Below are 11,453 nucleotides of genomic sequence, written 5' to 3' on the forward strand. Positions count from 1 at the left end.
GCTCCAGTGAGTTCCCTGAGGAGCATCAGTCTTCTCTGTCCTCACCCTGTGTCTTACCTGTGGTTTGTAATGGGATCACCAGCAGGCCCCACTCCAGCCAGGGCCCTCCCCTGAGCCTGGCCCCGAGGGAGTTTACAAGGGGGATTTAACTTCCGTGCCCCTTCCAGGGCTTCCTGCCCCTGTGTCCTCTCCTCCCCAGGGCCACAGTGGTGCTTCTGACTGCCAGGCAGAGTGCCCTGTTAGGTGGTGTCCAGTTCCGCTGCAGAGCTGGCCCTGCCCAGCCTGGCTCTGAGACAGGGCGGCAGAGGGTAAGGGCAGATGTGCACCAGTGGGCATGGTGTCTGAAGAAGGAAGAAATCCCCGTGGCAGTGACAGACCTCCACTCCCCATGATATGTTTATACATAACCAAGGAGCTTGGCTAAGGGAACCACACTGGCCTCATCTGTGCCTCAGGGGCTGGAGAAAAACTGAGCAATGGAAGAGGGGAATCACCCCAGCTGACTGGGGGTCTCCATGCATGTATATCACCTGAGTCTTGACTGCTTGTTAACCCCTGACCTGAATTCATCACTCCAGCCAAGCTGGTACTCTGGAGTTCTGTCCCTTCTCCCCTTACCTACCCAGGAACTGATGCAGTGCTGGGAGGGAGAGGCCACTGCCCCTGTTCAAGGGGCCCAGTAACCATGCCTACCTCCCTAGGCTCATCTTTGGCACCCTGTACCCAGCCTATTCTTCCTACAAGGCCGTGAAGACAAAAAACGTAAAGGAATATGTGAGTGTATGACCCCTTCATCTCCCACCCAACCCACACAGCAGAGGGGGAGGACAGTGGGTCAGATTACAAATGGGGGTGACTTTGTCACAATGATGCCAGCCACTAAGGAGATCTTGGGTCAAAGGACGGTCCTGGGTCTTCATTCCCCCAGCCCTGATGTGATCTTCAGGCAAAGTTAAGGTCCTGGGAGTCCTTTCCCCACCATACCCCCAGCATAGCTGGTAGGCAGAGGTGGAGGGAGTCCTGGGTATTCCCCCTGCCTGGCATGATCAATAGGACAGAGTTGGGGTCCTGGATGACCCCCCAGCTGTGGAGTGATTGGTAGGCAGAGCTACGTTCGTGGGTGTCCCTGGCCCCTCAGCCCCAGGCCCCAGTGAACACGGCCCTCTGCACTCTCAGGTGAAATGGATGATGTACTGGATCGTCTTTGCCTTCTTCACCACAGCAGAGACACTCACGGATATCGTGCTCTCCTGGTGAGGTCCAGCATCCCTCCTACCCAGCAGCTCGGGGTCTAGGGCCTCTGACTTGCTCCACCCAGCCAGCCAGACAGAAGATTGAGACCCAGGGTAGAGCTCCCCCAAGTTCCCATGGATTCCTGGTCAGCAGAATAAGCAGAGACATAACCCCCACATTCTTTCTGTTGGCAGCCAGAGCACCACAGTGGAATTCAGGAGACCTGTTTCTGCCACACTAACCTTGGGCAGATCACAGCTCTCTGTGCCTCAGTTTTCCTACTTGTAAAATAGAGATGTGATTCAATCCCATAAACATTGGATGCTTGTATTTCAAAGGCTTTTTTCCAGGTACTACTGGACTATGGGAAACCCTGGTGGTATACTGGTTAAGTGCTACAGCTGCTAACCAAAAGGTCAGCAGTTCAAATCCACCAGGCGCTCCTTGGAAACTCTATGGGGCAGTTCTACTCTGTCCTATAGGGTTGCTATGAGTCGGAATCGACTCAACAGCAACAGGTTTGTTTTGTTTTTTTTTTTTACTGGACTGTGCATGAGCACTTTGAGGACAGGGAATATGTCTTAATCATCCACATATGTACAGCAGGAGCTCAAAAATGTTCATTGAATGAATAAACGCCTCATGGAAGAGAGGACTAGTAAAGTGCAGTACTTAGAAGTCAGAAGAATTTTATAGAAGGGTGGAGAACAAAAGGTTATTGCATTTGTAGCTTCTGAAGGCCTTATGGCCTTTGAGAAAAAACAGTTCTGGCAGAGGAAGGAGAGGGTTAGATTAGAAGAGTAACTGGTTAGAAACTCAGGGTAGTGATCATAGATACCTCTTAACACAAGGGAAGGAGACTTTCATGACGGCCTTGTGAGGGTGTGGAAGGTCTGGAGGAGTTTATAGTGTGGAGAATGGAGACCAGTCCTTAAAAGCAAGGTCATGCCATGGCAGCAAGAGATGGATCCAGTGCACAGCTGGAGAAGCCCCCATCTGCTTCATGGGAGGGAGGGCAGGAAGGGAAGGTGGCGAAGGCCCAGGTGTAGACCTGGCAGGGTTTAGGGAGCTCACCTCGGATAGTGTTGATCCCAGGGCAGAGGGAATGGGATGATCTGTAAGAGAGGGTGGGGACTTAGAGGGAGGAGGGACAAGGACAGCTGCTGCCAAGGGGAATTCCTTCTGGGTCACCTTTCACCTTCCCATTTGGAGGCTCAGCTGAGTCTCCCAGTGGCCTTGGGAGTTAATAATGATGATTTGCATGAGCCAATGGTGACCCCAGTGTGCTAATACAGGGGAGGCTGTCCAGGGTCAGGCAGGGAATAGTGTTGCTGAGCCAGCATACCTCCTGACTCCTTGCCCTGTGCTTTGCCACTTGCCTCTGTCCCACCTCCCCCAACAGGTTCCCCTTCTACTTTGAGCTCAAGATTGCCTTCGTGATATGGCTGCTGTCCCCTTACACCAAGGGCTCCAGCGTGCTCTACCGCAAGTTCGTGCACCCAACACTGTCCAACAAGGAGAAGGTTTGCCCCTCACTCCCAGCCTGCAGCCAAATACATTTCTGGCTTTCCCTTTGGTGCCTGGAACCTAAAGCAACCTTTCGGTGCCATTGTCAGGTGTGAACAAGGGCAGGGCAGGTCCTCCCCAGAAGGGCCCACCCCTCACTTCTTCCTTCTTCCCATTGACTCCTTAGGAGATTGACGAGTACATCACGCAGGCCCGAGACAAAAGCTATGAGACCATGATGAGGGTGGGCAAAAGGGGCCTGAACCTGGCCGCCAATGCTGCGGTCACAGCTGCTGCCAAGGTGAGATGGGGGCACACCCGGACTCCCAGGGCCCCCAGCTTGTTGATCTTGTTCCCCTGGCCCCCTTTGCGTCTACCTGTCCTCAGGGCTGTGGAAGCTTTGGGCTTGCACAGCTCTGGGTTCAAGTCCTGGCTCTACCACTCTCCAGCTGTGTGACCTCAGGCAAGTCACTTCTACTTCTGTGCCAGTTTCCTTATCTGTAAAAAAGGAAAATGTGGCACCATCCTCTCAGCACTCTTGTAGGACTTGGTGAGGACAGTGTGGGTGAAGTGCTGAGCCCAGGGGCTGCTGTCAGCACCATGGTGACCTCTATCTCCACCCCGCCCCTTTCCTTCGGCTCTCCCGGTGCGTGGTGGTGACCCTAGGGCCAGGGGGTGCTGTCAGAGAAGCTCCGAAGCTTCAGCATGCAGGACCTGACCCTGATCCGGGATGAGGATGCACTGCCCCTGCAGGGGCCTGATGGCCGCCTCCGACCCGGCCCTGGCAGCCTCCTGGACACCATCGAGGACTTAGGTACAGCCAGGGCCCTAGGCTGGGCGGGGGGGGGGGGGGGAGGGGGTGGCTGTGACCAGGGGAGACCAGGTGGGAGAGAGACCTAGACCTCTGTTCACCTTTCCCCCCAACCAGGAGATGACCCTGCCCTGAGTTTAAGGTCTAGCATGAACCAGGCTGACCCCCGGACAGAGACCTCTGAGGATGACACAGGGGACAAGGCCCCCAAGAGAGTCAAATCCATCAAAAAAGTGCCCAAAGCTGAGGTGAGAGCATGGGCCAGAGCCTGGGGAAATATGGAAGAAGGTGGTTCCAAGCTGTTTTGCTCTCTCCCTCTGTTTTCCTCCCTCCTTCCCACAGCCACTGGCTTCCAAGACGCTGAAGACCCGGCCCAAGAAGAAGGCCTCTGGTGGGGGCGACTCAGCTTGAGGTCCCCCACCCCCCTGCAGGCTACAGAGCAAGCAGAAAGCCTCAGCCCCACCCCCAGCCCCTGCTCTACAGCTGTGCCAGTGGCCCAGATGTCTCAGGCCCAGGGGCACCTTCAGATGGCTATTTCTGGTGCCTGCCCCAGTGGCTGCTTCTCTGGAAAGGGCTTGGGAAATAGGAGGGAGGCCCTGCTGTGAGGGTTGAGGGTAGAGGCTGAACCAGGGGCTGAGGACCGAGCGCCCAAGGAGGTGGGGGCTCCTGGGAGCCTGCACCATTATTCTTCCGCCCACCCAGTGCCTTGCTGAAGACCATGGCCATCCCCTTCTCTGAGATCCTAGCATGTCCCCACTATTCTCCCCAGGGAGGGGGCACAGCCCACATGAACTATCTGAGAGAGAGGGAGTGAGTAGGGAAGGCCTTGGGCAACCTGGGCAGGGGCCTCCAGGCTTCAGCCATCTGGGGTGGAGATTGGTGTGTGCATAAATGACAGAATGGCCAAGCTGGAGCTGCAGCAGGGGGGTTCTTTCCTGGCTATGTACCTACCACATGTCCCCACTAAGAAAAAGAAGTGGGGTTTCCAGGGGTGTGTGTGGGAGTGTGTGTGCACGCATGCTCACATGAGTGCATCTTTCTGGATCTAGCGCTGGGAGAAGCTTGGGTAAAGGACCTTCCCCCTCCCCCCTTCTCCCTTCCCAGCCCCACAACCAGCTGGCCCTTTCCCCTTCCCATCCCTCCTGCCTAATGGCTGAGCCTTGGTGAACTCCAGCCCATGAGAAAATGGGCTCCAAGGGGCCTCACACCTCGTCCTCTGTCCTGCATTGCCCCTGGACTGGGCTCCTCAACCCCTCAGGCAACTGTAGGGGCCCCTGCTGAGCTGGCAACTTGCCTCTTCACCTGGAGGCCCATCCTCCTCCCTCCCCTCAGGCATTCTTCTTGTGCCAAGCTGACTGGGCCCTCTGTGAGCAGACCCTGCCAGAGCCCAGCTTCACCTCACATCCTGCCCCAGCTTCTGCCTTGGTTTCAGTCAGGGTCAGGAGTAACATGTGGACAAGAAAAGCTTCAGGAGCCAAGGTACTCCCAATTCTGTGGAAAGAGGGTGAACATTGTACCTTTGACACTGGATGAACCAATAAACCAAACTCTGGCACTTCATGTTTTGGGGCCTCTGTGCTTTGTTCTTGCCCCGTCCAGTCCACAGGTGAGAGATAAGGCCCAGCCAGGGCAGGGGGGTTGGGAGAAGAGAAGTCAGACTGGTGAACCCCAGGATCTCTGATTTTCAGTTGGTTCCATCTGGAAAAACATATTTGGGGTTCAGTATTTTTCTTTTTTATAGAGCCAGGGGCCTAGGAGGGACCGAGGACTTAAGAAAGGTCAAGGGGAAAAAAAAAAAAAAAAGGGCCAAGGGTTGTCTTAGTCTTCGGAATCCAGCCCTGAGGCCCCCTCCCCCAATGGGCTTTCTGGTACCACACCAAAAGTGCCAGGTGTAGGCTCTGGGGACAAAAACTCTGAGGAGGCCCCCAGGGAATAAAGAATGAGATTTAGGGCTTCTGGGCAGGGCCTGGGGGTTGGGTGGCCACAGTGCCTAGAAAGGCCAAGAAATGATGGGAGGGTATATGTGTGTGTAAACCAGAGCTGAGAGGAAGAAACAGGTGGGAAGAGGGAGGAGGCAGGTATCAGAAACTAAGACAGGGGCTGTGGAAGAACTAGCTCCTGAATCAAAAAAGGGGGCCAGCAAGGAGGACCGGAAACCAAGGGCTGGGTCCAAAGAGGCGAGCCTTGGTGTGGTACCAGGACAGGGAGGGGGTGAGCTCTGAACTGTTGGCCTAGAGGGAGGATAGAAGAAAGAGGGAGGCAGCCAGGTATGGGGCCTGAGCCCTCCCTCCAGAGATAGAGCCATAGTCACCAGGGGGCAAGAAACAAAATTGGCTGAGAATGAGATTCTGGGAGGCCAGAACCCAGGAGAAGGGGAAGGACTGGAGGAAGACAAAGGAAAAGAATGGAGAGGGAGGGAGGGAGAGCTGAGCAGAGAAATATCAACTCAGCCTTGTGGAGGGAAAATGGAGGAAGCAGAACATGAGGGGATGTGAGTGGGGACTTGGACCCAGGCTCTGGAACCCAGGCTGGCCCCTGTCTTGGCATCAGAGGGGCGTGTCCTCCCACCACACTTGAGCTAAGCTAGCCTCTTGAAATGAGGTCATGGTGGGGGCAGGATGTGAGCTACCCCTCTCATCTTCCCTGGAATCCTCTAGAGGTCATTCCTTTCACCATTGGCCTCTGAGCAATGTGACCCACTTCTCTATCAGAAAAGAGGGGAAGGTGCCAGGACAGAATTCAGGGGAGAGGTTCTGTTGTTCTAGAAAAATCCCCAGAGAGTAAGATGCTGCAGTCCCCTGCTAGCAGCTACCACATGGCCAGGAAACCAGGCTAGGACCTCTGTAACCTAAATCCCATTTGCTGCATACCTCGCGCACATACTCAAAGGCTCACACTCAGATACATATGCTTGCACCCACAGTGACTGGTGGCTAAGGAGGTCACTGCCAGATCCCACAGTTCTCCATGCACATCTGGGTTTCACCATGTCCACAGGAACATGCTTAGATTTCCACGCTCATTGGTTTGTTGCCATGGAAACATCCAGGCTTCTAGAGCTCTAGGCATAGAGCCTAAGCCCCTGTGGTACAGAGGAGGAGAGGGGAGATAAAGGGTACCAAAAAAGAATGGGTAGAAAGGCTCCTGGGAAGAGGCTGATGGGACATCTCTGGGTCTAGGCGACGTCTTGCTGTCTCCTCATCCCCTGGGACAACCTGTCCTCTGCCCTCTGCCTCAGTAGATTTTTCCAGACCAATGAAGTGGGAAAGAGATGTCAGGACAGAAGTGTAAGGTCAGAGCTCTGTGGAGGGTGCAGTCAGTGTGGGCTTGATCACTGGCTGGGTCGCTGGGGAGTGTTGAGAGGTAATGGCTTTGGAGTAGAGGCTGGAACTGAGGTCTAACCCTGTGTCCCATGCCCAGGCCTCCTTAGGGATATTGGACAGCCCTCTAAGAATAAGGCCCCTGTCTATGATAGCCTTAAGCCTCAAGCTGCTTCAGCTGGCTTCCCCTCCCTCCCTCGTGGGTGCCCACACCCAGAGAACCTGCTCAAAATGGGATTTCCATGCTGTGATGTCAGAGGAAAGCCAGCAGCTCCAGCCTGTGCCAGCTCTCGCTCTGATCAGCAGAGCTGAGCCCCGCCTTGCATGGCCTGGAGGGAGGGGGGCGGGCAGAGGAGGAGGGGTGGCTCTGTGGGTCCCGTCTCCACGTCTGGTGCATCCGTGATGATAAGAGGAGGCTGTTTCCAGGCCAGAAGCCCCTGCTGGCTTCCAGGAGCCAGATAAAAACCCCTAAAGAGCAAAATATCTCCAGCACCCTCCCTAACCTCAATCTCTTCTGTTGTAACCTCTGGTTTGGTCCCCATTGCCTTAAATTTCAGCCAGCACAAGATCACTCCCTGATCTTCTCGGTTGCCGTAGTCTTTCCTCTCTGACCTGGGTCTGGTTTGCCTGGGGGAAAGGGGCACCTTGAATCCTCAGACCCAGACAGCTATCTTCATTTTGGTCCTCCCGGGTCGCATCTCGCAGATGTTAGCTAGAAGCAACGATGTGTGGGAGAGACACCTGCAGGGAGGGAAAAAGCCCACTAGATGGCGCAGCTCCCTCCCAGTGCAAGATTCCCCCCTCCTTGGGGGAGACATCCTTCTCCCGCAGCCAGCCTCCTGCACGGCCTTAGGCAAGCAGAGGGCCTCACACTCTACTCCCTGGAGTTGGAGGCTCATGAAGAAAAACACCCCTGTTGGTGGACAGGACAGAACGCCTGTGGATTCTCGAGTAATCGCTCCCAGCTTCCTAAACCCATCCTGCGTGTGTACGTACACCTGCTCACTTCCCACAGGAGATGGTCAGATCAGGAAGGCAGACACTACCTTGGGATGAGGACCAGGAGCAGGGACATTGCCAGGCTAATCTGAGAGGGCCTTGCAGCCTAAGGGACCCAGCCTGGGATTCTAAAGTGGCATCTAGAGAGGCGGCTGGAGCTGGTTTCAGGGACAGGTGGGGAGAGGGACAGACCTGGGCAGGGCAGAGAGGGTAGGGAACACCAGAGGTGAGGGAAGTTCACGCAGCTGCAGTTTCCCTGGATATGACCTCCATAAGGGCCACAGTGGCAGTCACAGGCCTGGCCCAGGTTTCTCTGCCCCTTCCCTTATTTCCATTTGGGGTACTGTGGGGTTGAAAGAGGAGACAAAGACCCTAGTCCCCAAGCCCTAGCATCCCAGGGCATTTTTGCAGGGGCCAAGGGTGGGGCTCCTCACTGGTCTACCTTTCCCTGACCTCCTTCCTAAATTGACCCCACCAGCCTTGCATCCCCTATGAATAACCCTCTCCTTTTGTCACAGCCAGATGAATGATTAATAAATAATGCTGCCTGAAATATTGATGGTGAGTTTTACACCAGCATCGCTTAGCTGTGCCTGTCAATGGGGAGCTTGAAGTCTGACAGGGCAATGCACGCCCCTGTCCCTTGCCCCTAGACAGCTCTTTCCTGTCTCCCCTAACAGCAGGTCATTCTTTGTCAAAAACCTCATCTAGAAACATGATTCAGCCCCATCAGCTGAGAATAAATGAACCAGTGATGGTCTCAGCCAGGTGAGCAGATGGGGCAGCTTCCCAGGGAAGGATGGGGTAAGCTAAACCAAGCAGAGACCCTTCCTGTTACCTTTGTTTCCCATAATGTGGTCGAGGTATCGTTTCCTCTCCTCCATCAGCATCTTGAACCTGCCGGTTCCAGTTTTCTAAGTGGCGGACTCAGAAAGAGGCAAAGGCCTCAGCCCCCATCCCCTGCACCTCAACTATTTGGAGCCTGAGCTTCTGGGACTCCTAGACTTCTGAAGACCAGATGACTTTCATCTGGTTTTGTTCTCCTGGAAGAAGGGATGGAGAGAGAAGGAAGGGGAGGTGGAGAGTAGGAGGAACCAGTGGAAGCTCTTGAGTCCTCTTGAGCCCAGCTCACCGAGCATCAGCTCCCTCCTTTGCAAAAGCCAGGCCCACTCAAACCTTTGCATGCACAGTTCCTTCTACCTGAAGCACTCCTGTTCTCAGCTTCACTTAGTCAGCTCCTGTGTGTGCTTCAGCTCTCAGCTCAGATGTGACTCCCCTGCCACACTCCCAAACTGTCAGGTGCCCCTCCAAGCCCTGTTGCACCCTTCCCCTCCCCCACCACACATCACCCTGTTTGCCCATTGCCTATTTCCTGGCTGTTTCCCCACCAGACTGAAAGCCAGGAGTGGGTGAGGGGTTAGGCAATGGGTCGGCCTGGTTCACCGCTGTTTCCCCTGCATTTAGCACAGGGCCTGGCACACGATAAGCACTCAGCACATCTTTGTGGAACGTTTGAATGAAGTTCCCGCAGCATTCTTCCCCTCCTGGAAAAACACCACCCTTCATATCTCAGTGTCTCTCTGCTGAGCAGTTTGCCCACTCCTGAGGAGGGGTGTCTGATCTATACAGGAGCTGCCCAGGTCAGCTACCCTTGCTCTGGCTCCCCCAGCATGTGCCGTGCTTGCTCTCTCCTTTTCTCTCTCTAACCCTCACACAGATGGGAGTCAGCTTTCCAGCCACATTCAGTTCTCACTTTAATTCAAAAGCTAAATTGGGAGGAAGAGCAGTTTCACACTCCCGATTTAGCCTGGGAGAAAAAAAGTGAGACAGCCTGAATGTTGTCAGAGAAAGGAGAAAGTTGGGTCCAGGCTGGGGGGTACCCAGAGCCCAAGAGAAGGCAGTGGAACCCCATTACTCAGCTCCTAAAAATAAACCAGCCCAGAACTATCACCCCAGAAACCAGAAGACAAAACAAAACCCATTGCCTTCGAGTCGATTCTCACTCATAGAGACCCTAAAGGACAGAGTAGAACTGCCCCATAGGGTTTCCATGTAGTACCTGGTGGATTCAAACTGCCGACCTTTTGGTTAGCAGCTGTAGCCCTTAACCACTGTGCAACCAGGGTTGCCTATCAACCCAGGGTGACCCCTAAAGCCTCTTTCCTAGACCAGTTTAGCCACTGCAGGCATTACCCAGTCTGGGGGGTGGGGATTTGGGGGTAACAAAGGATTCTCTGGTTCTTAAAAAATATCCAGAGACAGAGATGCTGCTACCGGTATATAGGAACCCATGAATTTCTTAAATCACACTTTAATCCCTCTTGTGATGACTCGAGGTCACTCCCTCTGGATGATGAATAAAAACAGAGTCCCATGTCAGCTTCAAGATGCCATCATCTGCATGATGGCCTCTCTGCAGCTGGACCTGAGGGGAGCTGGGTCCTGGAAGTTCCAAAGATCCCTCCATTTGCCTCCTGGTAGGAACAGAGTGCTGCCTCTGCCCAGAGTTAAGCAAAGACCCTTCTGCGGGAGTTCTAGGGATGGGAGGGGATACTCCCTCCCTCTTATCACCACTTGTCAATGTGATCTTTTGGATGGAAGCTCTTCCTCCTGGTTCTGGGTGCCAGCTTCCTCTTCAGTCACTCATTGTAACTTTATCCTAACACAGGGCTCCCATGTGAGTGTAGTAGATACAAGGGTACTTGGAGGAGAAACAAAAAAAGAGAACCCTCCCATCCAGCCTCCCTAACCACCCTATTGCCACCGCACCAAGGGAAATGGGACGCCCCCTTGGGCTGAACCACCTGCCAGTAGATTTGGATGTCAGTTTTCCTTGCTGTCTTCCTGCCTCTGACTTGGCGGCACATGAGAGGAGTCCCGGTGATAGCTGGGGCTGATCCAGCCAGCCTCACCCCCTCACCTGGACTCTTGCGTGGATGACTACTTGGTCTCACCACCTGCCCTCCCCGACCCAGGCTTCCTTGATTATTTAAAAAAGCCAACCTGATTCTCTGCCTGGGAATCACTTCAGTGGTCTGGGACCTGGATTAGGGGTTCCCACAGTTTCTGCGCTCCCCCCATTATAACATGCATCACACTGTTGTAATTGCTTATTTGCTAGGCTGTGAGCTGCAAAAAAGGGATACCTCCCTTACCTCTCTTTGTGTCTTTAATGCCTAGAGTATGCCCACAGTTTTTGGTAAATAATTGTTGAATGAATTAATTAAAATATGTCTGTCTTCCCTATTTGACTCAGAAACCCTTGTAGGGGTCTGATTCATCCTGGGACCCCAGAGAACAGTTCTTGGTGTGAGCTGGGGTTCAGCTAGAGGGTTCTGAGATCAGACTGTCTGAGTTGGGATCCTGGCTCTGTGACCTTGCACAAGTCGCCTGCCCTCTCTGAGCCTGTTTCCTCATCAGTGAAATGGGAGTGAGAATGGTACCTACCTCATAAGACACTGTGAGGACTAAATGCCTGTCAGCTGTTTAGCACAGAGCCTGTCACGTAGTGAATGTGTCGGGGAGTGAGGGTGGAGAGTGCACCCAGAGATGAAGGAAAATTCCAGGAAACAAGCACCACTGAC

At 54.1% G+C, this 11,453-nt stretch overlaps 1 protein-coding gene across 1 annotated transcript; it reads left to right on the forward strand.

Annotated features, from left to right (window-relative positions):
* Positions 1-652: 652 nt before the first annotated feature.
* REEP2 (receptor accessory protein 2) lies at positions 653-10,079 on the forward strand. The gene is made up of 7 exons (XM_064276717.1): positions 653-774; positions 1,177-1,253; positions 2,636-2,756; positions 2,927-3,040; positions 3,406-3,553; positions 3,668-3,798; positions 3,893-10,079. The coding sequence occupies exons 2-7, from the start codon at positions 1,186-1,188 to the stop codon at positions 3,959-3,961; spliced, it is 651 nt and encodes a 216-aa protein (XP_064132787.1). The 5' UTR covers positions 653-774; positions 1,177-1,185; the 3' UTR covers positions 3,962-10,079.
* Positions 10,080-11,453: the final 1,374 nt, after the last annotated feature.

Source organism: Loxodonta africana, chromosome 2 (assembly GCF_030014295.1).
Source record: "Loxodonta africana isolate mLoxAfr1 chromosome 2, mLoxAfr1.hap2, whole genome shotgun sequence".
Lineage (NCBI taxonomy): Eukaryota > Metazoa > Chordata > Mammalia > Proboscidea > Elephantidae > Loxodonta > Loxodonta africana.

What these genes read in the sequence shown, in the direction of transcription:
- REEP2 (XM_064276717.1), top strand. Translation starts at nt 1,186, where the DNA reads ATGATGTACTGGATCGTCTTTGCCTTCTTCACCACAGCAGAGACACTC. An exon ending in ACGGATATCGTGCTCTCCTG is followed by an intron (nt 1,254 to 2,635) that starts GTGAGGTCCAGC and finishes CTCCCCCAACAG; the next exon opens with GTTCCCCTTCTACTTTGAGC. An exon ending in GGACACCATCGAGGACTTAG is followed by an intron (nt 3,554 to 3,667) that starts GTACAGCCAGGG and finishes CCCCCCAACCAG; the next exon opens with GAGATGACCCTGCCCTGAGT.